This window comes from Lagopus muta, chromosome 7, assembly GCF_023343835.1.
Source record: "Lagopus muta isolate bLagMut1 chromosome 7, bLagMut1 primary, whole genome shotgun sequence".
Classification (NCBI taxonomy): domain Eukaryota; kingdom Metazoa; phylum Chordata; class Aves; order Galliformes; family Phasianidae; genus Lagopus; species Lagopus muta.
The window spans coordinates 31205045-31232481 of NC_064439.1; the positions used below are offsets into that span (position 1 = coordinate 31205045).

The 27437-nt window shown below is 36.5% G+C and overlaps 1 protein-coding gene across 10 annotated transcripts in view; it reads right to left on the reverse strand.

Moving 5' to 3' along the window:
* The window catches only part of OSBPL3 (oxysterol binding protein like 3), a 90555-nt gene that overhangs the window by 16044 nt on the left and 47074 nt on the right, over positions 1 to 27437 (reverse strand). For 6 of the 10 annotated variants that reach the window (XM_048950549.1, XM_048950545.1, XM_048950547.1 and 3 more), the window contains 14 exons: positions 22233 to 22352; positions 21931 to 21984; positions 21613 to 21726; positions 20888 to 21058; positions 17200 to 17326; positions 16386 to 16489; positions 16152 to 16244; positions 15383 to 15539; positions 13121 to 13251; positions 8403 to 8510; positions 5490 to 5624; positions 4745 to 4838; positions 2363 to 2613; positions 162 to 299 (listed from right to left, as the gene is read on the reverse strand). In XM_048950549.1, the coding sequence (XP_048806506.1) occupies positions 162 to 299; positions 2363 to 2613; positions 4745 to 4838; positions 5490 to 5624; positions 8403 to 8510; positions 13121 to 13251; positions 15383 to 15539; positions 16152 to 16244; positions 16386 to 16489; positions 17200 to 17326; positions 20888 to 21058; positions 21613 to 21726; positions 21931 to 21984; positions 22233 to 22352 (1797 nt within the window). The remainder of the gene's footprint in view (positions 1 to 161; positions 300 to 2362; positions 2614 to 4744; positions 4839 to 5489; positions 5625 to 8402; positions 8511 to 13120; positions 13252 to 15382; positions 15540 to 16151; positions 16245 to 16385; positions 16490 to 17199; positions 17327 to 20887; positions 21059 to 21612; positions 21727 to 21930; positions 21985 to 22232; positions 22353 to 27437) is intronic. The other 4 variants (XM_048950550.1, XM_048950554.1, XM_048950551.1 and 1 more) reach the window with 3 other exon arrangements.

Here is a 27437-nt window from a genome sequence, read left to right on the forward strand (position 1 = left end):
GCCATTTCCTTCATTTATAATTCTAGAGCATCCCTTGAGTTTTGCTGGGCTAAGGTGATGCAGAGTAATGTATTTTGCTATAGCTCTGGGGGATACCAGCCATGCATTCAGAATTAAGTAGTCTATCAAATAGCAAAAGTAAATGTTGCAGCATACAGTACCTGTTCTGCAAAGAACTGGAAACCCTTATCTTCACGAATACATTCATAGGTTTCTCCAAGAACAGGATTAAATGGCTTGCTTCCAGCTCGGTAGTAACTGGATGCATACGCAGATACTGCAAACGCAGCTATATATACCTGGAAATAACACACAGAGAATTCTGATTACTTTATCACAATCATGCACTTTTTTTTTCAATAGATTCGGACTTAACAGAAAATATAAGCAAAGGCCTTATCCTGACATCACCTGTTTCTTTTTTCCATTATTTGCAGACTACAAATGTGTATGCCTCCTCCTGGGAGTTAAGCATTAGTTCATACATTATAGAGTTTTTCAGTTTTCAATGAATCATTCAAGAGACCAGTGATGGAGTTAATAGGATCAAACTTCACAAATTATTTGACTGAAAACAGTGTCTGAAAACAGTTTGAAACAATTCAGTTTCAGAAACAATTCAGAACACACAGAATTGAAAGCAGTAAACTTAAAAACCACTGACAGATTTTGTATTGTAATTGGCTTTTACAGTTATGGTCTGTTATTCTATGGATCTACTCGCTATCCTTTCCCTAAATATGGCACAGGAAACACTGTGAGAGTTTTCACAAAATTTGCTACGTTCAATGCAACTTGTACCATTTTTCTTCCTTTTCATTTCCTTTTCCACATTTTGTGAAAGAGTAGTGTGTTCCTTTCACAAGTTCAGAAACTGACTTAATAAATGAGCTATTCTGAAGCAAAATGTTGCAATTACTATACAACAGTTAACAATAATTTTACTTCAAGAGTTTTTCAGAGTCAAAGAATACTACATTCCAATTCAATTTCCAGATGCTTAGGTGTGGGAAGGAGTGAAGAGACTTATTTGCATTCCTATGCAAAGACCTACTGCTCATTTTCTTTTAACGCTTATTCTTAACAAAAACAAAAAAGAGTTCTATACTAAGAACAAATTAACAGCCACACTCTGCAGCAGAAATGCTAAGTCATGGCTCCAAGCAGTAATTGAGCACTTGGTAGGAAAGCAGAACCAACCCAAGGGAACTCAGGTGCAAGCAATGCACCTAAGTGACTGGAAGGATACACCCCTTCCCAGATCTTATTTAAAGGTTGGCAGTGGAGGTAAGGGTATCTTGCTAGAGACCCCTGCATAGTTGAGACCTTCTAAAGGTAAGTGTGGTTTTCCTTTATCTCTATGATGCTGACTATTGCATTTGAGTAAGCCCTCACCTGCTGCAACCTAGGACCTTGCTATTTTGCTGTCATTACTATGCTCTCCATTGTATTACACTCTCTAAATCCCAAGGACAGACACAAAGTTATGATCCTTGTAGAGTTGGAGCAAGTTATTTTTGAGCAGTATTTATAATGTAATTAATTACATTCATTAATAGTCTCATTTTAAAGTAAGAAATATTGATCAGAAGACTTAATTTAGTGTATGGTACAATCCATCTCTTCTATTTAAGAGAACGTAGTGAGCTTTAAAATCTTTTATTTATAGGCATACACATTAAGTAACTCTTGTGAATCTAGAAGCAAACAACTGAAATAAATTTTCTCTTGTTATCTATCAAATTCTCAATTCAGGATTCTATGGTAGTGGAAGATGACATCAATATAGTAATCAACATATATAAGCAGTGCCTAGTTTTGAGTTCCTGACCACTTTGTAGCATCTTCAGAATTACAAAAAATCAGCTGATAAAACAAATGGAGCTCGCTTAATTGACACAAAGCTATCACAGTAGGGTAGGGCTGGAAGACCCACTATCTGCCATGGAGAACTGCTTCCAGATTAGGCAACTTCACATTATAAAGATATATAGTATTGTAATTTCCATACTCATGAGAGAAGCATAATAGTTCACTCCTCTTTGCTCCAAGTTTTTCTTCTTGGAAAACTAGAAGAGGAAGGAGGAAGAAAAGATACAAACCAGATTTCAACTTGTACTTCACTTAACCTTCAGGATAAGGCACTTCAGGAGATACGCTTCCTTAACAAAGCAAAAGGAATTAGGCAGAATAAAAATTAGTGGGTACAGAAACAAACAGAGACATGTTGGAGCCTGCCTTTCTCAGCTGGATGGAAAGAAAAATGGAGTAGAATGCCTTCATGTATTTGACAGATTTTTTTTTTTAACATTGTACTCTCTTCTGGTTGTACTGATTATTATTAAGAATCTTAAGTGTTTACCATCCGTTCAAATGGGTTAGGTGTATGAGCTGCTTTATCTAGTAGCTCACTGTATTCCAGCTCCTCGCAGAGACGCTGAAGGGTGTTAAGTGGCTCATTCAATTCTACAGGCATGGCCACTTTGGAGAGATCCTTTCCTATGTTGTTTCTTAAGATATTCCATAGGCTGATGTTACTAGTATTGGGACATGGAGCTGGTAAACATGTTCTCCTTTTAGAATGACATCCAATTCCACTTTCAGAAATACAGTCTGAAAATAAATAAGCAGAACGAGTTAATATGTCATTTACTTACTTTTTATCCCTCTTACAAATATACATTAAGATGTAACTTTTTTTTTTGCCAAAACCACCTTTCACTCTCACATTTCATTCAAATAACTTCACCTGTGGTTTAAAGATAGCCTGCTACAAAGGGGTAAAGAATAAACATCACTTTAATATCTCTAAGTTAACTGAAGGTAGAAAAGCAGCGTGAAAAACTACCTCCTTTCTCTTAAAGGCTAGAAGAGAGACTCAGGCTTTCTGCTGAATTTGAATGAGTAAATATTATTGCTGTCTTAGTCGTAACAGAGATAGATTCCTATCTGTTTAAGTGACAAAAAACCTCCCTCCCTGACAGAGCTTCAATTAAGTTGCCACTTCTCAGAAGACAAGGAATAAATTACAGATCCAAGCACCAAAGTAACTCCTATCTATCTTTTTTTTTTTTTTTTTTTAATACTGCTTCCAAGGAAATCTACTGTGGCACAGATTTACATGAAGGCTTTCCTACTGTGCTTGCCATAGCACAGAGCATTTTAAAAATGTTAAACCACATTGACTTTTAGATACACCCATGCATTGCTTATTTAATTGCATATATTGCTTTCTACCTGCTTAACAGGTAGAAAAACTAAAGCAATTCTGGAACTTAGGGCTTGCTAATATTTAAAAAAAAGAAAAAAAAAAAAAAAGACTCAACCACAAGAATACCTGAGGTGGCCAGAGTTGTCAAAGCAGTCAGACCAGAATAAATAGTTGAAGGTGTGCAATGAAATTACATCTACTGAATTAAAATAGAGCTATGAGCTTCTGCAACAGGTACATTGCTTAGTTATATATCAGTTTTGATTCAGACGAATGAGATTTTTGTCAGATTGATGAGATTTCTCTCTACAGTGTAGTTTGCCCACTCCTAATGAAAAGAAATCCCCTCTGGTTTGCAAGACCTGTGGAAAAACAGCCACAACAACACTGAAGGAGACTAAGACACCTGACCTTCTGCTTGGATCAGTGACTTTTCAAGTCAGATTGGACCACTGCTATCATCTGGTCTGACTTTTGACAGTGCAGTGGTCAAAAGATTTTTATCAAAACCCCACAATTCATAACTCAGTGAAAGCCCGTGTAGGAAAAAAGGTATCCAGTTTGCAATGGGCGAGGTAGACTGACCAAGGCACAGAAAAAGGTACCAGAAGTACACAGAGGTGCTGCTCACACAGCATAGTTTCAGTGGTGGTGTCTTTGTTACAAGACGAATACTGCTACTTTCTTAGTTTTCTAAGATTCAGATTATGAGGAAAAGAAAACCAATCCTGTATTTCAAAACATCTTCATTTTTTAAACAACTACAGAACAGATCTCCAAACATGTTAACTACCCAAATATAAAGGGATCCACTCATCCTTGGAGATGATCAGGTTACACTTGCAAGTAAGAAACAACTGGTCAGTATTATTGAATGTAACACAGATGAAGCGGGAAGAAGATTGTGATTAGATGAAATGCTCTCAAAGCACAAAGCTAATTAGTTTATTATACCAATTCTTTTGCCTCTATTTTTTTTTTTTATTCTCTCTAATTAGCAAGACTGTTAAATAAGTGCACCCAGTAACAAGCCTGTCATAATTAAAACAGGCAGAGAAGAAACTTGTATGGTCAGGCATGAGGTGTGACAGTAAATAATTGACATGTTCTTTTAAACAATAAAATCTACTAAAAATGACAAATTTGAACATGGTTGTTATATTGAAGCAAATTCATTTCTAGAGAAAAATGAAATGAAAAAGCAACCAAAAGCAGCAAGCCTTGCTAGTTTGAAAAATCCTGTGGCTATGAAAGATCTGAAAAGGAGCTGAAATTGAGAGGACAAGCACATTGGTGTTTCTCTGCTGATACTGAACCACCATCCTGTTTAAACAATGGTGCCTTGGCCCTTTTAATCAGATTAATCAGAATGTGCTGCTCTAAAGCAGTCTGAGGTGATAAGAGGGGGAAAAGACCACACAAGCTGTCTATATCACAATCTGTAATATCAAATGTTTTCTAACAAAACACAAAAAAATACCTCAAACAAGAAACAAATTCCCAAAACATGATATCATAAGACCCTCAACTTACCTAAAGTTTGTCTTTCATTCTCTATGTCATTGCTTAGGTTATCTTCTGAGACATTGTCACTGATATCACTTACGTATGAATCATCATCTGATACCTATGTGCAGGATAAGATATGTTACTCACTAACATACCCATTAAAGTAATTCCACGTGCACACAAATTGTTACTTTTTGCTGCAATTAATATTTCTTGTAGATCTGAACTTTTTAAGCTGTATTTCAGTATCGGAGAAAAGTACTAAGTGGACCTCAGAATTAAATACTTTGGGAATTATTACCACCAGCGATAATTCAGTTTTTTATCTTAGTGAAAATGTGCTTTATCCTCTTGGTCTCAGAGCTAGAAGGGCTTTCACCACATCAAACACCAAGAATTTAGGGAGTCCTGGAGAAGTGAGCTATTAAGTTTTAGTATCTGTAGTCTTGGCCCCAAGGTATACCTACAGGGCAGATATATATTTCTATTTCTGTGATAGAATTTCTTTAGCTCTTGCACGATGACTCAAGGCAGATCATACAATATATGCAGTGTCTGCATATGAGCTACCTGTTTGCCATTTTCCTCAATGTGCATAGAAGACTTTTCCACAATAATTTTTTACATTCAACTGTAAAGAGATAACAAACACAAGCAGCATAATAACTTATTTTTGTCAAATCATCTGATGTGCAATTAGCACACTGAAAGACATGCTGAGTAGCAGATAATAACTAGATAAGAAAAGTTTCAACCTTAAAGCTCAGACCTCATTTTCTGAAGAACTAGCGGACAGTAGGACTTCCTGTGCATCAAAAAATTCTGTAAGAGAATCAGCAATAGACAGTCTGCTTTCATTGGAGATCTGGTGAACCAGACCTCTGTTTTCTTCTCTTGAATTCTCCTGTTTAAAAGAAATACAAAGTGTTGAGAGGAAGAATACTACAAATAGCATTCACGCATATAAATCCAGTCACATAAGTTAAAGGGTTGTAGAACACCTGGGAGAAGACTGCACATGCTCCTTTTCCAACTTAGTGAAAGGTAGCATGTTCTGAGGAGGGTATTTAAAACCAAATGAAAATAGACTAAAAAAGACAAAATCTACAATTCAGTAGACCAGTTCATACTGTGCCATGTACTATTTCCTCTGACCAAAAAAAAAATGTGAAAATGCATTGATATTTGAGAGGTTCAGCCAGATACATATGCAAGTATATCACTAAGAAATCCCCACAGAGGAGAAAGTTCCAACTTTTTTTACTACATGCTGGATTCTCATTCTTTGCTGATCTTAATAAACATACTAGTTTTCTCTTTTCCCTGGCCTCGCTTAATGCAAGTCTGGTCAAGCAGTAGCATACAAATTCAGAGGGGTGAAGTTATTTTCTATGCAACAGCAATGTTTTCCTGACTATCTCCACTTGGTTGTCTTCCTTGCTATGCTTCAGAAAGCTTCATATTCACACCCAAGAACTGTGTATCAACTCAAGCCAGCATATTATCAAAGCTGCATCAATGATATTGCTTTTGCTGCTGAAGTTCTGTTTGTACAAAATGTACAGATTTCATGACCTCCACCTGCAGAAACCCCAAGTTCTCTCTATAGGTAGTTGGTATAAGCAGAGTTGCCAAATGTAGTATAGCAAAGGTGGGACTACCAGTGAGTATTGGTAGTTCCCTCATAGCTGCATCCCTACTAAGGAATAAGGCTGGCTGGTCCAAATTAGCATATTAGCTGCTCTCAAGCTTCTTTCTGTACGTGATGCGTTCTTAACTTGTAACCATGGCTGCCTTTGCTATCATAATTTTGTAGGAATTGCAAAATTAAAAAATTTTTAGAGCTTTACTTTCAGAACTCACTTAATGAATTATCTGGGAAGTCTGTAATCAAACTGACAAATCTTTTGAGGCTTCTCTGTTGGTTTTACTACAATATAGAATGTTATTCACTGTGTGCTGATAATGGTGACATTGATAACAGTTTGGTTTGTTACTTACAGAAGATTTCTGCTTTTTTTTTTTTTTTTTTAATTGCATAATCCCAGTAAAGCCACAAGAAAGAAGTAACCTCAAAATTGACTCTTCTGGGGGAAGGCAGTTACATTGGCCTGCAAGTCAAAAAAAAAAACTTCCTATGTGCATGAGCAGTGCTATTGGGATTGTTTCCAACTCTATTTTGAATCTCAGAAGCAAAATGAGCAGAAGAGGCTCATAAAAGAACACTTTGTTTTTATATTTAATCACATGAGAGCTTCACTTTGTCTTTGTTCATGTTTCAATTGTGGCATGATGAACTGCACCATAAATGACTCAAAATATAAAGTAAATGTTTATTTTATGCAAAGGCTTGAAAAACTAGTTAATACCGCTTCAATTTCCACAGGCCTATCATAGCAGCAGATATATCATCTAGAGCCAAGCTTTGTGCAGTGACCTCACAGCAACAGTACTGTATTGCAGTCCTCAGACAATCTAATATGAAAATTTTCCAGTATAAATGATTTTTGTCTGTAAGTTCCAGAGGGATTTCATCAACAAATGCCCTAAAGGACATTTTAAAAGCTAATTTCGTCACTATATATGCAGTGCATACAGCATGGACTTGATGAGCTATAAGGTCTTTTCCAATCTAAGCAATTCTATGATTCTGTGTGTGAGAAATAACCCAATATCTTTTACAAGGTCTTCCACTAAACAGGATGATTGCTCTTGAAATTAAAAACCAATGTACTCATTCATTAATGCCTCTCTGTATAGCAGTGCTATTCAAAAACTTTATGGGATTAAAAACAAAAGACACTGAAATGATCAATTACCTTAAAAGAAAAGAGAGGCAAAATATGACTAAAATCTGTACTTCTAAAATGGAACTAAAATAGAAATGAACAGACTGAATGACTAAACTGCCTTTAAAAATGAAAGGAAATAGTATGTTATATAAAACCCAACACTACATCCATTCAAGTTCTAATGCAGGATTTATTATACAAGCACAGCAGAAGTTTCTGTATCAGTTAGCACGTAGGAAAATTCATCAGAAATAAGTTCTTGCTTCCCTTATTGGAATCTTAAACATCTAGGTCCTATGATCTATAAATACACCACATTCATATGCATTCTGAAGTGAGCCAAAAAACTGCCAGTACTTCAGTGAATCTCAAACTGGCTAACTGGATATGCAGAAGACTCCCTGTTCTCAAACACACACAACTAAATGGCTGAAGATCCCATACATTTCATTTCTTTGATTCTTTCATGAAAAGTCTATTAATGGCTCTGAACATTAAGTCAGTCACACCAGTAGTTAGTGTTCTGGGCTAACAGTATTCAGACAGGCATGAAAGTTAACAGGGGAATGCAAGGAGAGAGAACCACTGGCAGCAGGTGACAAGGCAGCTTTGTTCATGCTGAATGGGAAGTGGGCAGGAGGTAAGGGAGAATACCAGGAGCCAGTAGCAAAAGCAATGGTGGTATGCTCAGGAAAACTGCTCACAAGGGAAATCTTTGAAATTAAATATAACACAATGCATCAACAGAAATGATTCATAATCACAAAAGCGGACTCATTTTGCTAACACAATACACTGCAGGGAAAACATGAAGAACAGGACAAAATGTAACACCATCTAGATGTAGGAGCTTGAGGAAAAGATCACTGAAAGAGGAAATCCATACCCACCTTCACCAAATCTGGACTTGATTTTGCATTAGATGCTGAATCAAGGATCATAGATTCGGCATGTATTCTGCGTAACCGGTCTTTTAGATCTGTGTTTTGTGCTATTGCCTGGAATATTTAACAAAAATATTGGGGATATAAAGTTCTCTCAACTAATTTAACAGTGGTTTCATTGTGTAAAAAGAAAGGGAAGGAGTATTTTTAAATGCAGTATTAAACACATAATTGGTTACTGGTAGCAAATTATTTGTTATAAATGGTTAAAATCTTGTACCTTGTCTCTAAAATTATTTTTATTCAGTGTGAGGGAGAAGACAAGTGGAGAACAAGAGCCAGGGATGGCACTTTCAAGTTACTAGATTGTGCAAGGTGATATAATTAAGAATGAATGAATTTTGTGCATTTTTTTTTTAAGCTCCTTTCCCTCACCTCTATCTTGTCTCTAAATGTTCTCATTCTTGCCACACTGAAAAGTGACTTTTTTTCATCAAGCTGATATACTGTTCCCTTTGTCTTCCACTAACAGAGATGTAAGGCTTCAGACTAATTAGTAAGACAAAGCTATCTTCCACTTTTGTTGCTGCACCTCAACTGAAGTGCACTACTGCACTAGGCAAGAACAGAAAATATTCTGAATGAATATAAGACAACCACTGTACGTGACATTGTTTTCCCAGAGACAATTGCAGAAATGGCAGGGGGCAAGCTTCACTGGATGTAATGAGGCCCTAGGGGAGAAAGACTCCTCCAAACTATACAGAAAAACTATGAACAAACAACATACTTAAGAACCAACCAAACAAAAAAACCAACAACTTAGCTTTTTTTTTTTATTTTTGCTGAGAAAAACATGTATTTGTATTTACTACAGTTGTACTATGTATTTTTTAATATTCCGTACTATTTTATATTCTACTGCTTTATAATTATGTATAAGCATAATGAGCATTGTTTTAAATTTACTCCATTTAAAAAATAAGCCTCTACAGATATTGATAGTGAAACAGCTCTTTCTTTGCTTCATTTCAGAAACTGGGATGCTTACGCATAAAGAGGAATCCAATTCCTCAGTGTTACAATTACATGTAGCATTGTAAGACCAACTGTACTTATGGTAATATACTCTATGCTCCATGCACTTGCAAAAAAGTTACACAGAAGCAGTTACTGTCTCCCAGCTGTACAGAATAATTCAAACAACACACACTCTATGGACTAGCTAGCACTCCTCCAGCCACTGCCCCCACTGCAATCCTTTAGACAATACTACTTCTGAGATAGGTGGGTTTTCCCCCATACTCTGTTGGAACTACTGAAGGGGGAGAAGCTCTAGGAGCCTGTTTGTTGCTTGAGGATTAGCCTGAACCCAGAGTCTGACAAGACTTCACTCTGCTGGGGTGCTTGGATGGCCCTATGAGCTTATTTATTCCCTGAAACCAGGGATTTATTTTTTTGTGTATTTTTTTTTTTTCAGATGCTTCCCTGCTGCTTTGACTATGTCTGTAATTCCTGGATGTTTACTTGACCACTGAAAGGCATGCCTGGGGGACAGCTGTTATCTCCTCTTGGTGACTGTCAACCATGAAATCATAAAATGGCATGGGATTTTAAAGACTAGATGGTTTCAACCACTTTGTCACAGGAACTTTCCACTAGATCAGGCCACCCAGGGTCGCATCCAACCTTCAATGCATCCAGTGACTGAGCATTCACAGCTTCTCTAGGCGACCTGTTCTAGAGCCTTATTCATCCTCATGGTAGAGGATTTCTTCCTTATCTTACCTAAAATCTACCTTTTCATTTAAAACCATTACTCTTTTTATTATCAAGACATACCCCAGTAAAGAGTCTCTCCTCATCTCTTGTGGCCCTCCCTCTCAAGTATCAGAAGGCTGCAATAAGGTCTCCCCAGAGATTTAATCCCAGCTCAGTCAACCTTTCTTCCTAGAAGAGATGTTCCAGCCCCAGCCCTTTGATCATCCATAAGGATTTCAAGTTTGATTTAACCACACAGGGAAGCAAATATAGGAATAAGTAAACATAAAACAGTAATTTTTTTTTGTCTCATCTTCTTCAAGAGAACCAAGAAGCATACTTAAGTTTCTGGTGGGGCTACGTAGATTACTGTTTATCTCAACATGTTCTCCTTTAAAAACTGCTACAAAAGAGGCCTCTTCCACCTAACCATCTTCACATTTCTCCTGTCATACAGAAACACAGCAGTGAATCTTCTTGCTAAGATACATCTGAAATATGATCCACCACAGAATATGAATGGTTTGATGTAGAGCTGAAGGAAAGGGGTGACTTTGGATAGGAATCTGAGGATTTAGTGCTTCTTTATCCTGCAAAGTCTCAAATCTGTGCAAATCCTTAGATTGTTAGAAGTACCAAGAGCATGAGATGTATTTGGTCTCAGCTTTGTATCAAAGTAAAAGTGAGAATGAAGAAAAGATTTTCCTGTAACATTATTTTCCTAGGATTTGTTCTTTACATACCAAATCTCTTCTATGGCAGTCTGCTTTAAGCTGTATTCTAAATTAATTAGATTTTACTATTTTGAAATATTTCTTCTGGCAAAAGTAGACAGGATAATCTGTCCATTCCAAGTCATTCTCTACAGCTAGCAGAGTTGCAGAACTCTTTCTAACACTGAATCAAAAAACAGTTTACAATGTGTGTCCTGACAGCCTTTTAATGGGAACATTTAGGAAAAAAAACAACCTTCTGTAGCAGAAACTCTGATAGACACAAAAATTAAAAGAAACAATCCAGCCATTAGGATGGAACAAAACTGAACATTTACTGCCTACTTCTGCAATGTGAATCAATACAAGAGCATTGCAATTTATGCATTTACTTTGTCCAATTCTGATTCTGACAGTAGTTTTTGTTGGAAGTAGGAAAGACAGTAGGTCTGAAGTAATGGTGAATGGGAGAAGAAATGTTCTCTTGCTTTACATTTGTGTGGTCTAGCTTCAACATACTAGCATTTAGCACTCGTCTCTCAAGTGGACAATCTTACACCTTATACCCACATCAAACTAATACAATAAAGAATTTATATAGCCTTCCTGTATATCATGCTAAAATTACTTCCTTCTCTTGTGCTTTCTTCCGTTCACTTTTGTCTATTTGCTGTGTGGAGGTCAAGAATAGCATGTTGACAAGGGAAAAGCAAAGGCAGAGATGCTTATTCTGAAAAATGTGTTTTATGCACTTCAACTTTGTTTTGATTTCTTCCCCTGCCAGATCATTAAGCCTAACAGTTGATAGCTTTCAATCTGTATGAGTTTTGGTCCTTATTAACTGAATAAAAATTTTAATAAAAAACAAATACTGAAGTCATGATTACAAGACTCTCTTGAAAGGAACAGTCTTAGAGTTTATCGTATCTGTGTTTCCAGAACACTTCAAAGGAAGCTCATTCTTTTCTCCTACAGGATTGTCTGCTGTGCATGGTGAGAAAGTTTCTGTTGGCATCACAGCTTTACAGAGCTAAAGGCTAAGAACAGCTTTCACATAGATGTTACTTCTGCTGGAACTGCCAGAGTTCAGAAATCGCATCTGGATGGGTTACAGAAGGGTTATTAAATAACAAATAAGAACAAAGAGCACGATTTTTAAAAGACATAGGATGAACAGAATTTTATCACTTAAAAAAGAATCTAGGTTTAGCTGAGTGTTCACTCAGTTCACAAACCTTAGAACCGATTTTTTTAAATGTAAAATTTTAAGCAAATAACATTGGAAAAAGTGAAGACACCCAATTAGATGTCCCAAGTGGAACAGCTGAAAGCCAAAAACAAATGAGTGAATGTAGTTTTATGCAACAAGCTCCACTGTTCTCCAAATTCTATGAAGACATCACAACATCTACACATCCAGGGAAAGAAACATTTTAAAAACGCTATAACCACACACAACTTTTGTAATACAAAGCAAGCTCTTATATTGAACTAATTTTAAGATCTACACCACATTTAACCAAAGTCACTCCTGCCTCTGATTAGCAATTTGAAACACAGACTGAAATTTTAAGATCATGGTAATGATGGCCCTCATTGTTCTGAAATCAGGTTACTGTTGATGTATTGAAACTGTTTGAGACCAGTTCATGTTGAAAAAAGTGTACCAACCAAATCCAACCAACTTTTTAAAGAGCATAATCTTTTGTCATTTAGGATTTTGTTCTAACTAATCCATTGCTGCTTTCAGATGACTAACAGATGAAGGTGGAAGCCAATATAAACAAGCTGTACTTGAGTTTGTTTTTCAGTATTTTGGTGCAGAGCAGCAAAGCTCTGGTGCAATAGAAAGGACAGCCGAGTGCCTTCAGCTGCTCCTTTCTTTATTTTGTGCCAAGTTATAGCAAATGTTTGGTGCTGTTTAGGAAAAGCCACAGCATATCAGAATGGAATGATTGATCCAGACAAAGTAGACTCAGTTACAAAGCAACTCTCATACATAGCATCAAGTAACACAGATTTATTTAGGGGCACAGTGTGATCTATCAAGTCTTCATGATTTCACAGTACCTTTACCATTTAGGAAAGACAGTCTTTGTAAAATACCATGTATAATCATGATTCATTATTCTTCAATATTGTAAATTTTAGCACAGAGCAGACACTAACAAAATGGAAATTAACTACTATAAAATTTAAAAGTAATAACTGATGATAATGAAGCTTGCTGAACTTCAGCATATCACTTACAGACGTTAAGGCATTCTTCAAGCCAACTATTTGTGCAGATGGAGATGATGATGCCTCATGCTCTAGCATCTGCTTCAGCTTTTCCCTCTCTGTAGATATGCTGCTGAAAGCTGACTTCAAGGTGAAGTACACTAGAACCATTTTGTAAAAAAAATGAGGTTAAAAGCAGCTACACATAACACAGCAGTTACGTCAAATTTCAACGAAACATCATTTATGGCGATAGAAACAAGAATCTAGTTTGAGAGATCCAGGATATTATATTATTCAATATTATCAGATTTTATTTTTTTTAACCAGGAGAAATGTTTATGGTAAGTGCTAACACGATGACTATATTAGCCACAGTCAAAACTGCTTTGATTAATTTGTGACAGATGGCAACAAAGCTAACTAACCACGTCTGCTCTTCATTTGCTTTTGTTTCCCAATTAGCTTGAATCTTCAGATGGTCATGATTCTACTCCACATTCCTTTATGAATTCCAGTGGGGGAGGGGAGAGAAGGAGAAAAATAAATCAATCAAGAAGGCAGCTATAACACATACAGTGTCACAGCTATAGAGTTAGTATTTTCACCACAAGTTAACAGTGGTGATTCATTTTGGGTACAACGATATTTCAGCTTGTTAGATGATTTATTGACTCAACAGCTGAGATCCTGAACGCAATGATGCTCCCACTTCTTTCTGAGTCCTTTTCACTAGCCCGAAACAGGCAAATTAGATAATAGATCACACAAGGTTTTTTTGAGACATCTTTTACATAGCCACGAGGAATAAAAATTTAATCTGGTAATGTTTATGTAGTATCTCAACATTCATCATTCTGCAGAACTAGCAGATTTTTGAGGGACTGTTCAAGTCTTACAATAAAATCACAAGAATAGGAAATGCAAAAAATTTATCAGGGAATTTACCAGTGAAATGGAGATTAAAAAAAAACACAAAAAAACCCTGAGTGTAGATGCATGGGAAGAGTAAAGAACAAGGCATGTTTTATATCTCCCAGATTTAATCTGAATAATTATTACCTTATTGAGTATTTCACGTAAGATAACTTAATCTTAAAAAGAAAATAATCCTTAAGTGTATTTCATCATCAGAAACCATTATCAAAACTAATTTTCACAGTTTAATCTATGTGAAGAAATCTAACAACTTCCTTGGGGGTGAAGAGGAAGATGTGTCCATTACAATCTATTTTACATTAGCCTTTCACATGTAGGAGACATGACCAGAACCCTCAGTGACCTTACATCTCATTTAATAGCTGGTATACTAACATAAATTTTCAAGAACTTTTATAGAATAAAGTACTAACGATACATTTCAGCTGTATCAAATGTTAAAGTTCTCTTTTTTTCCAGAAAGGTGGTGGTATAAAGTAGCTTTTGCATTCTTAATAAAATGTATCGTATTAAATAGCATGTAGTCCTTTGTCCCCTTAGTGCATAGTTCAGTCTAACCAAAACTTGTGACACAGACATTTTAGTTAACATCATCTTGAACAGGAAAATTCAAGTGCTCCTGTAGATAGCAACTTTTCCAGCTGTGCTCCCACCCTCTTTTCTAGTTTCAGAAAACATGCATCAGTTTTGATTACAATTTACTTTATAAAGTTTACTGCTGAGATAGATATCTTCTTTCCATAACAGAATCAAGATACATCAGCACCAGAGGGCAAAAACAATGAAAGAATGCATACTGGTAACATCAAACAACTCATCTTATACAAAAAGGAGCAACACCTATCCTTCCAAAAGTCTTTCAGACATAAATGCACTTAAACAATAAAAATGTTTCTGGTCTGAGGGTGACAGGGCTAAGTATTTCTATGAAGAATGACTTAAAGAGACAAAACATTTACAGTCAAGCTGCCCCTCCTGCAGCTTCACATGATTTTACTCTTATGTATTCACTAAAAATAGGTTACTACCATAGCAACCTTTCCATCACCAGCAAATGGTGAACTCTCAAATACTGTGAGCCAACGTTAGTATACAAACATACTTGTGCTCATCTACACTTGGGCAACAAACAGAATCTTGATCTAACATATTAAACAAAGGGAGGCCCTTCATAAAAAATAAAAACGGGACAAGTCATTTTGTTCAAAAGACTCAAGACATCAACATTCACAGTTCCACAAGGGAATTAAAGGGAGGGCGTTTTGTGCTTTTTCTAAATATTAAAAAGGACCTGTTTTCAGAAATCACATTAAATTGAGATGATATAAAATATGAAAAACAGACTTTATTCACCTTTATGTGCAATATGAAATAAGTCCTCCTGCATTTTAGTAAATTCTGATGATGTTTCAGAGCCATCAGAGTAGTTTTTCTCTTCTACAAAATCTATTGTAGATAAGTTAGGATTGGAAGCATGCAGTCTCATAGGGGCAGAAAATACTGAAGGCACCTGTAAGGATAACAGTAAATTTGTGATCGTCTCTGTCTTGTTTTTTAGACAAACTGTAAAGAATTTTTTTTTTAATTGTTCATATCTGGGACACCAAGGCTAACTGAACGTTAGCAAAAGGCTTGGAATAGATGAAAATACTGACAAAATTTTGCCCAAGATTTCACAGTTGGAGATTTGACAAAACTCCAAGAAAGAAGTCCATTGAGAGTTGTAACATATGCAATAGTATTTTTTTTTTCCCTCTGCTTATAAGTATCTAATAACAAGCACACTGGATGTAAATACAAGAAAAACTGCCTGGAGAATTTGCAAAAATAGGTACTGCTAAAAAGAGAAAATATACCAGATACAACTCCCATGCCTCCAGTTGGAGACAAACTAGAAAAAATGAGTGAAAACCAGGTTTATCTCCTGAACAAATTAGTATAGATCCTACTGCAGATTTTAACAAGGACATGTCAGTGTTTTGTACATTATACCACTGCATAAAATGAGTCAGAGTCAAACCGTACTTCAAAAGGATCCTTATTTCCTAAACTGGTTATGCCAAGAAATTATCAATAAGTAAGAATTGAAGAAAAGATGGGCTACTGAAAGGATTGAAGTCACCTGTAATGTTCCCTTAGCCTCTTTCCCAACAACTCTAGATCGCCACCTCCTATGTGTTCTCTTTTCCTTCTTTGGGCTTTCAAAAGGTCCAACCTTTTAATAACAAGCAAGACAAAATATGGATTGTCATAAAAGTAGCAAAGTTAAGAGTAAATAATTTGATCATTTAGAATTTGGGATTGCTTTTTGGAATAGCAAGGGAAAAGAGGTTTTTTTGGTTTTTAAACAACAAACCTGCATAGCATTTATAGCAGGCGCTGAATAGGTCCTGTGAAGGACATCCATGCTCTGTAACAGCTGGTTCATTTCCAGTAAATATGCATGACAAGTGGAGAGATCTGTTTTGAACAGAAGAATATTTTCAGTTGCTCTGAAGTAACAAATATAATGAAAGTTTTTTGTTTATAGGCTAGCTTTATTTTCATTGTTGCTGGCTTAAGTTATTATTTGACAAAAAAACAGAGTATTAGACAACTGGGTAAAACAGCTTGCATCCTTCTGTCTTCATAATATTAAAATGCCTCTATAGAGCCTGTATTGTGACATATGGTGTTTTGTCATAGTTGGTTGTAAAAATACAAGATAAAATGAGTTACTGCCATATAGGACTAGTCACCCAAACTAGTGACCGTGGAGATGGTAAAAATGCCATAGACTTTGAGACTGAACAGTTCATGCAGAGCTAGAGATGAAACACCTCCTAGTAGGTAAAAAACATGCATCATGCAGACGCTTTTACCAACATACAAGAGATCGTTATTATTTCAGGAAAGCATGAGCAGAAGGTGATTTGGAACCCAGTTTAAGACACTTCAAGTTTTACCAACAAGTGTAACGGTCGTAAAAGAAAATACATTGGAATACATAGGTTCCTTTAAGAGATCCTCCAAACTGGTACCCTCTTCATTCACTAGCTCTCTTGAAAACAAGCAAGTAGGCAGGAAATCAACAACTACCTGTAATGACTACTTATGCTACTGTAGTGTCATTGTCAAGGATTAGTAAAGGAAATATCAGTTTATTTTCTTCTTCCTTCAAATATCATTACCTCTTGAACATTTTTCCATGTCTTCAGAAGACTGCAGCCAAGATGGAATCCTGGACTCATTACTCGAAAAGGAGAATGACAAGTTACCACCAGCTGACAGCGAGTTTTGTTTGGTCAAGCTTCCTGCCTGTTACAGAGAAAAACAAGAAAATAAACAAGTAATGTTATAAACTCATAAGGACAGATTTTGACAAGCCACAATTGAGGTCCACAATCAGTGACAAGGACTGAAGGCATCAACAGCACGGCAGTAAAAAAGTATACAAACTGGATTATGCATTATAGTCATCGAGTGCACTGTTAGGACATAACATACAAAAGCAGATACAAAAGGCATAATAAAATTTTGCTGAAAACTGAAGTTTGAAGAAAGGTAGAACTCTGCATCAATTAAATCAATTTAATACATTTAAAGTGCCACATGAGGCACAGAACCAAAACAGCACATTCTCTTCCTTTCATATGATTCCTGAAGAAGCCCAAAGGTAACTGAGATGTAACATGCATATAGTTGTTTAGAGCTTAGAGTTGTTTTTCAATGAAGAAAGCATGATCCTAGATGCTTTCTAAAAATTTTACTCTAGGTCATATGACTTCAGTATGGATTTAGCTTGATAGACCTTAATGCATGTATGACCTCCATCTTACTTTGGTAAAGACTATCACTTTGCAGTGTCTCAGTAATCCTTTTCAAACTTTCAGGAGTGCTCACTATCACATGCTACAAGAAATGCTGAAAGTGATGAGTAAGAGTTAATTGAGCAGCACAGTGAAATAGTTCCCAGTGGAAAGAAATTTCCACCCAATACTGGTTATACCAGTGCACAGTGGCTTATAAAGCTGCTTTCTTTCTAATGTAACAACAAATAGTACCCATACAAACGTGTAACTATTTTTTAGACTTTATTAAATCTTTTGCCTTTTACTAATATATGTATCAGGAAGTTGCACAAAGCAATTAATACTTTGTCAATATTTTCTTTAAAATTTCACCTTATCTGCCATTACATGGCCACTTCACTGATGATAAGAAGAGCTAAGTTCTTTGGCTCTTCTCTAAAACACAGATTTTACAAAACGTGCCCATCTTTTACCAAGACTTAGGAGTACTTGTTTTAAAATTATTCATATGAAACATCATCTCTCTCTCATTCTATTGCTGTTCTCATAGTTAGCCTTCTAAAGTTTATAATTCATGCTTCAGTTTGAGTTGCAAAGTACTGTGTCGGCGATGTCATTCATCAATTTATATATCATGTAATAGCAGGAAGAATTAATAAACATAATAGTTTTTAAATTAACCTATGCAGCTCAGCTGTTTTATTCCTACATAAAACAGTATGAGTTGCAGTCATCTACATACATAAACACAAATGATTCCAGTACCTTTCAAAGCTGAAGTGCACTGAACTTAAAGATAAGGAATGTGTTGACGCTGGGAGAAAAATCCCACGTTTATCTAATGCAAAATAACCAATTCTCTTCCAGAACATATATACGTGAAGGGCATAATTAAGAGCAAAGAAACAAGACGACATTGCTAAGAAACAGTCAAGAGAGAGTTTGTGAAGCTCCAGTTAGCATAATTTTGATTGTAATCAGTATGGTTGAACATTAGAATCCAAGAATTTCACATAAATATACATAGATACATACATTCATTCCCTAAGAGCTATTTAAAAAGTGTGAAAATTGACCAGGTGTCTCTAAAGGCAAACAGAATGCAATGCAAAGTTCACTAGTTATGTTTTTCCCAAAATATTTATCCACTGGATTGATATCAATGAACATTAGCCTAGGGCTGGTGTAAATTGGCAAACCTCCATTTAGCTTCAGCAGAGCTAAGGTGATTAACTTCAGCTTAAGAACTATCCCCTTCTATTTTTCACATGAAAATAAGCAGGGCTTCTTGGCAGTGCAAATCTGGATTAATAAATTAAAAGTGAATTAGAGTCTCTCACGCTAAAGAAGAAATAGTTAATAACCTGACAGCAAGCACAGATTTTACATATGCTGGTCACGTAGATCCTTTTTATATATTTTCTATTATTCTTTGAGAGCAAAGGCATAGCGATAAATAGACATTGTTATGTTCTATTTTTGCTCTCAACATCGTACTCCCCTTCTATCCAAGTTGTCTTCTAGGAGAAAAGAACTCGAGTGCCCCAGAAGGTTTTCCATTTCCTCGCAGACTGGCTGTCAGAGTCACAGAGGTGCTGGCTGCACAAAGCCACACACACTGCTCTTTGCTGAACACTGCTGTTACCAGAGGGCAAGTCTGCTCTTTCAGTTGCCATTCTGCACAGATCCCCTCCCTCTCAGCCAATAGCAATAAGCAGTTCTGGCACATGTTTGTGCTTGGTGAAAAAAAAAATAAATTGTCATTCAGCTACAGCATTGTCCTGCCACAGTAGCAAATATTCTCTCATATCGGGACCTTTTAGACAGACCCTAAGCTCCACACAGCTACAGTCAAACTTCAGAACGACATTGTTCCAAATGATACTATAGCTATTCAACCCCCATTGTAATGCAGCACAGAATTAGTCTTACGCAGCTATTATACTTTTATCAAGCCAGAGACACACACGTAGCTAAATAAGAGATGCTGTCTCATCTTTAACAGTCTTTCAGGGTCAGAAGGGGAAGTATAAACACTCCACATTTATTTCCTACATTTTTTTTTCTCCTGTTAGCAGCAGAAGATGCACTGTGCTGTGCATCTTTGAAGGCAAAAAAGATGTGTGAGAAAAAATACTGGATAAGTTGACAAAGCACTCCTAAACATCCACCTAAAATTTGACAGATGGAGACTCCTCAGTACACAATGATAAATGTGCTGCTGACTGCTCAGGGGGAGTTCCATCAAATCAGTAAAAAGAAAATCCTCAAACTACAGGTAGTGTGAAATGAACCTGCTCAGACTGTACAGCAATACAGCCAGGAAAAAGAATACCTTAGGCAGTAGGATAACAAAGAAGTGACTGCTGCATAAGATATATTTGTAGAGTTGACAGAAAACAGTTACAGTAAGTACAGCACAATATTGCTAAAAAAAATATTTTCTCAAAAGAGGTCTGGTTCTACACTACAGCAGAAGCATTTCTTTTGTGAACGTCAGCCAGTCAATATGCAAAGTGCTGGAGACAGACTGTGTTCAGGTGCTGAATAAAATCACTGCTTTGTGAGGCTACCTCACAAGATGTAAATAGTACTCTTAGGTTACAGCTGTTCAGTAATCCCTATCTACTAGTTAACCACAGTCAGATGTATTACTGTATAAGGGAGAGGTTTTATTAGCTAAAGCAAGAATGGAAATCTGAGAAGAGGAAATGTATATAGATATAACTGAGTGCTCTTCTGTGACTCACATTAACATTCACCAGCACGTATCAGACAAATAATAGTATACAGTCAAAAATCATGAGGATTCCAACTTAATATCCAGTTTTAAAAGTCATTGTGAAAATATAATTTACTTCATTAAAACACTGGGACAACATTAAAAACTTTACCAGCATCACAGAGAAAAGTACTTGCTGGAGTAAATTTATAGATAATAATATTTTGCTCTTTATAGACCACAAATTAAACCCATACAAATTTTCATTATGCTTTTTACTTCAAAACAAATCAGGCTAATTTAATCACTGATAAAAGCTCATTGTTTGTAAATCATCACTATTACCTTTCTACTTGGAGTCAAATCACACAGACCAGGGCCAGAATCCACAGTAGTAGATACTGGGAAGAAAAGATTATTGACGTCATGAGGAAACATGGAGATTTCATTCTGACGATACATCCTGTGATGACGAAGCTTTGCCACCCACTCATCAAACAGCTCCTGAGATTTCACCTATACAAAATTTCAGATGTTATAACACCCACATTCAAAATTGTTAGCAAAGAAACTAAGATATCTTGTACTCATCAGATAGCTAGCCTGGTTGATTTCTACTGGCAAAATACCAGGAAAGTTTTTCTAAAAGTTTTGCTCCTACTAGAAGATACTACGCATGAGCTTAAGCATAACAAAATTAGTCACTGGATAAAATAAAAACAAAAAAGAAACTCCAGTTATCAGAGCTATGATTGCAATGCAAAACCCACTGCTTAGCAATTTCTAGAGAGAAAAAAATGCAAACAAAATTTGTCACTTCTTAGCTGCAAGTTTTGAGGTTTCATCAAGGTTCAACTACCACCAAATGTAGTGGAGTACTGAGTCTGGAACAGCAAAGCTTCTCATGTTATGAAATGTAAAACTAGTCCATTGAGACTAAAAGTTAAGCTATAAGTGAAATTAATAGATCTCCTGCTGTTAAAAATAGACGTGATCTTCACCACACAGACTTCATGTTGTTATACTCCTACGGTACGGGGAGCAAATTTTGAACAATGTTAAAGACTTACCTTCAGATGATATATCTGCTCTTCCGTATCTAAGTCTATACATTTTGTTGATTTCTTTACAGACATGACAGAAAGTCCAACATCAATACAGCCATGAAGTTTCCCTCTCTCTATCTGCAGAAAATAGAAAAGAATACAATAACCCTAGAATACTTCAAGATGGACATTCCCTGCTTTGATCATCCTTCTTCTGCATTCAATCTGCTGTTAAGAGCTGCTGAAACTCTACTTCTCTTTACTAGCAATATGAAATTATTATTTCAGATAAAATAAAATACTGTTGTTACCTTATACTGGCTTTAAAGTATAATCACTTACATCAGCTTGGCATTTAGAATACTTCAAAATCCCTCTGTCCAAAAAGAAGTATCTCTGCAACAAAGAAGAGAATTAAAAGAAAAGTCACATGAACAGCCAAAAAAAAAAAAAAAAAAAAAACCAACCAAAGGAAACAAAACCAAAAAAATACCACTGAAACACGCCCGCACATTTATTCAGAGAACATCTTTCCTGTCCTTAGTTTTTTTTTTTGTTGTTTTTTTTTTCCCCCCAGTAACAACACATTCAGTATGCCACCATTTACATGGCACCAGGCTTTCATACAGATGTTCCTTTATTACCTTGTGCCAGCCCTTCAAAGGCCATTTTCTTTTTTTCAGCAAGCAGCCTTCCTGTTTCTGTGGTTCCTGGGTACAATTCATTGCTCCCCGGAGTCCTTCTACAATTTCCCAGCTGTCCTGCTTAAACAGAAAATACAAATCTAGATCTTGTTTCTTCCAACTAACAGAACTGCTAAGACAGATCCAAGATGAGTAAAAAGTCAAACTACAGGGTTTCCATCATTAATAACTTCCTCAGCACCTCATTACCTGGATATCTATAGTAATAAAGGTAAGAAACTGTAAATAATAACAACGCAATAGTAAAATAAACATGTGATGATAAAATAGAAAAGGCTTATTTAATAAATCATCTACTATCAACATTTTTCTATTACGTAAGAAATTAAAAGACTGAAAAATCCTGAATAAAAGTTACACTGTGAAGAAGCACACATAGCATCAATGACCTGGATGAAAGGATAGAGAGCACCCTCAGCAAGTTTGCCAATGATGCAAAGGCAGAAGTGGCTGACACACCAGAAAGCTGTGCTGTCATTCAGCAAGGCCTGGATGGGTTGGAGAGTTAGATGGAGAGGAGACTTATGAGGTTCAAAAAGGGCAAATATGGAGTCCTACACTGAGGACGAATAATTGCACGCATCAGTACAGGTTTAAAGGCTGATTTGCTAGAAAGGAGCTCTGTGGAGAAGAATCTGGGTGTTCTGATGGCACAGGTTGACCAAGAACCAGCAGCATGCTCCTGTGAGCAGTACAGTTGATACAACAAAAGGAAGAGAACCTCCAAAAGGATCTGAACAGGCTTGAAAAGTAGGTCCATGTGAACTTAACAGGTTTCACAAGGCCAAGAGAAAGGGTTGTGTTCAGGCCAGAGCTATCCCAGACACATACAGACCTGGAGAAGAATTCATTGAGAGGAATCCTGCAGAGAAAGACTTGGAGATTCTGGAACAAAAAGCTGGACATGACCCAGCAGTGTGCTCTTGTAGACAGGAAGACCAACTGTATTCTGTGCTGCATCAAAACGGTTAGGGTTAGTGGAGAGAGGGAATTGATTGTTCCAATCTGCTCTGCCCTTGCAAGGTCCTGTCTAGAGTACTGTGTGCAGGCCTAGGGTCCCCAGCACAGGAAATAAGGGGAGCTGCTGCAGTGGGTTCAGAGGAAGATAATAAAAGAGCCAGGCTGGGTGGGGCCCTGGACAGTCTGATTTAGTGGGTGGCAACCCTACCCACAGGCAGGGGGTTGGAAGTAGGTGACCTTTAAGGTTCCCTCCAACATAAGTCATCCTATGATTTACCTGTACATACCTATACACACAGCCTGGTCACAATTTACCATAAAAAGATTTCTGCTGTCACGTGTAGAAACAGCCTATACTAAAAAAGATGTATTTGCAGATTATGAAAAAGAAATAAAAGACTCTGAAGACTATAGCACATTTTTGTCTATACTAGATAGCACAAGGATCTGTATTTTCTTATGAACTGCAGCCTTCCTAGAAAAATAAAAAAGAAACAAAAAGCTAAGAACCTATTTATCTGAAATATTATGAGGAACATGGGGAGGAGAGCATAAGAAAAATATTCCCCCAGTTTAATCATGTACATCTCTAGTTAAAAGAGTCTCTTGCCATCAGCAAGTCTTGTATGAAATATTCTGCAACCACCCAGCAGAAAAGAGTATTTTTTACAATTCTTTTTTGTTGAACAACAGCTAATGACCACATAACACAAATTTCAAGATTTCTGATCAGAAACCTCATGAATGACTTATCACCAGCTATCATGGGATTTCACAGATCCATAATTAGTAAAAACTGTCAGAAAATTTCATGTGCTTGTATCATTGCTATATACATATGTACATGAAAAAGAGAAAAGCCGTAATCTGTAGAATTTAACAATACGAAAGAGCACTGTGAAACACTTAGGTGAAAACAGAATACTACACGAGTATTTGTAGTCATTTTCATTTAAGCTAAAATGAAGTATTCTCTTTTCCCCTTCCCAGATTTTACTGACTCAAAAACTTTAAAACAAAAATTAACAAAGGCATTAGATGTGCTCCCATCTCCAGGATCATTCAAATTCAGCCAAAAAAACAAACAAACAAAAAACAACAGAAGTTACATCAGGTTATGTATGCCTATTACCAGAGTAAAAAGACAAAATGGCAAATCATCTTCAAAAAGACATACATTAAACAGCTTAATCAACACAACCTCTTATTCCAAGATGTAACTGGCAGCACTCCACTATTTTGCTATTATCTTCCTTGCACTGCATTTTATGGAACAAACTACAAAGCTGGTCAGCTTCTCTGACTTGTGTTCACTCTGCCAATCCTACAGAAAAAAATGCAAGCATCAGAAATGGGGTTGACCAGCTCTCATCATTCAACACTCTACAGATCACATAGTTATTACAGAACCACAGAATCACCAAGGTTGGAAAAGACATCCAAGATCAACTGTTCACCTACCATCAATATCTCCCACTAAATGATGTCTCCCAGTACAACATATAAACACCTCTGGGGTTGGTGACTCTACCACCTCACTGGGCAGCTTGCTCCAGCATCTGACCACTCCTTCAGAGAAATAGCATTGCTAACAACCAATCCAAATCTCCCCAGCACAACTTGAGACCATTTCCTCTAGTCCTACCACTAGTTACACAGGAGAAGCAGCTGATTCCCATCTCATCACAACCTCCCTTTTGGTAGCTGTAGAGAGCAAGAAGATCTCCCCAAGCCCCCTCTTCTCCAGATCTGCCACCTGAAGGTAAGTCAAAACTGCAGTCACGCTAAATGAAGTTATTATAGCATGCATTTTATGCTTCTTTAATTCCTCCAATCTAGAATATTTTGACAGCTACTTAAATATCATGATTTCATGTCTACTATATATAGAAATATAAATTTCTATACAGAATTACTATTTTTCCTAGGAAAACAAGAAGTTATGCTCCATATTCTTTATTCATTTTTGTCTATTTGGGATTCACATAGGAGTCTGAATAATCATGGATTCTCCCCTGCTTAGGGATGAATTATTCTCATCAGGTTAGGGAAGAGAGAAGCTACTCAGACACAAGGAGTTAATGTGCTGAAGGCAGGCAGAAGGCTCCCTGGGTTGTTGCCAGCTTATCAGCTCATCATGAACCACAGCAGTGCACACTCTGCTGCAAGACACCAGGGTGAGCCTTTTGTGGGGTGAAGCCATCAGAGAATGAAGCGGAGCCAGCTTGTGCCCTTGTAGTGACAGTTAGCTGCAGCTTGCTAGCTGCAGCTTGACAGCTATAAGCTTCCACAATTAAGGTGGTTTTTTTTCTTTTTTGACAGAGCCTTTCAACCTCGAAAGCAAAAAAGAAATGATATTCCACCAACTCTTTTACCATAAATGGAAATGCTTGGCCACCAAATGCTTTCTACAGTGAGTTTGGAATTCTTTTTCTAGTTGAAGATTATTTAATTAACACTTTTATAATTACTAGCATTAGGAGTCTATGATGCCTGAGCAGCCTCTTAAAATATCAAGTACAGTGTAATGCTACAATTTATATTAAGTCAGTAACTACTGTACTTAATGCTACTCGCTATCCACAGGTGGATAAAATCACCCCTCCTTGGGAAATATGTTCTGTAAATGAACCAATAAAAAACTAATACTGACATGAGACTTTTCAAACTGGGGACTTGAAAAGAGGTAAACATCAAAAAGTAATGAAACTTGATGGAACAAGTGAAAGATGATTCTAATTAAGAACTAATAGGAACATTTTGAACATTAAGAATAACGTCATGTTCATGGCTGGTTTTTTCCTTCTTGAAATTAGCCATAAGAGTTTAAAAATTGTATTACACGATTACCAAGCAAGTTATTTCCATTGCCTTATTCAAAATATATTACACTGCAGTATACAAACAATTTTTTCCATTGAAAACCAACTTGATAGCAGTCAAGGCTAGCAAGCAGTATGACCTTTTCAGTATTCTTATTGTTCTGCCTAATGAATCACATTTCTTGAACTTTGAATCCAGTTCTCAAAGTCTTTGCTTAAGATTAAACACAGCATATTGTTAACAGAGCAGTCTACTTGTAGGAGACAAGAACAAATTTGAGCACAGTCAAAAAAGCAAGAATCCAGATTCACTTTTTTAATAGGGATAAATTTGGGAAAAAAAGAGACTGCTGAAATTAGATCCATTCTACATTGGGCATATGAGGTAAAGACAAAGAAAGCAGCTGAGAAATAGTAGAGCTGTAGTACTCCCACCTGGAATACACGCTGTGTCAATAGTTTGGGTAAAACTTTTAAATATAGAGCATATTCCTGGCTTGTATTTCAAATAAGGTTTACTTTGGGCAGCTTCTGCAATCCAGGCATAAGAGGTTTCCCCTGTTCCTGAACAAAATCCGCATTTCTCACTGTTTCTACTAGTCAGCAAGCTGGTCAAAAAGCGCCTTTACAATGAAAAAGTGTGAAAACAGAAAGAAAAGCAGAAGTAGGAGCACCCTTTGACTAGGACCAACAGCTGGCCAAATCTCAGGTGATGGCAAGGCTCCTACTCACATTTCTGTTAATCTGCGAACCTCACAATTCAATTGCAAACTTTACATTAAAAGTTCATAAAATGAACTGGATATAGGTTCAGAACTTTTAAAAGCACAGGACTATTTAATCAACTTTATTAACCAAGGAAATGCAATGAATATTTCAGAGAACAGCTTGGAAAACCACTGGATAACTACTAGACTCAACACCGCAATAACAGCAAGCATTTGGTTCTGTTGGCACCTTCTGGCTAGAACCTTTCCCATCTGAGCCTCTAACTCCCACAGTTTCCAAAACATTGCACTGTGACCTTTTTTTTTTTTTTTTTTTTAAAAGATCTGTTCAGATTTTAAATGCTACCAGGATTTTCATCAGTATTTAATTCTTCAAGATATCTGACACTGCATTTAATGAGTAAAAAGCATCAGCTGCTGCAGAAGCAAAAAACCCCAAACAACTGCTTACTCTAAAATGAAGACAAATTAATCAAACTGGTTGGTTAATTATCTGTTCTCATCTGTCTGAAATATCTGAGGAGCAAATTGGAAATACAGGATTTCCTGAAAGGTACTGGAAGCATTCAGATTATGGTTTATTTTATTGATTCTTATCACAAATAGAGAACTGGAAAAGATACCCCAAAACCATC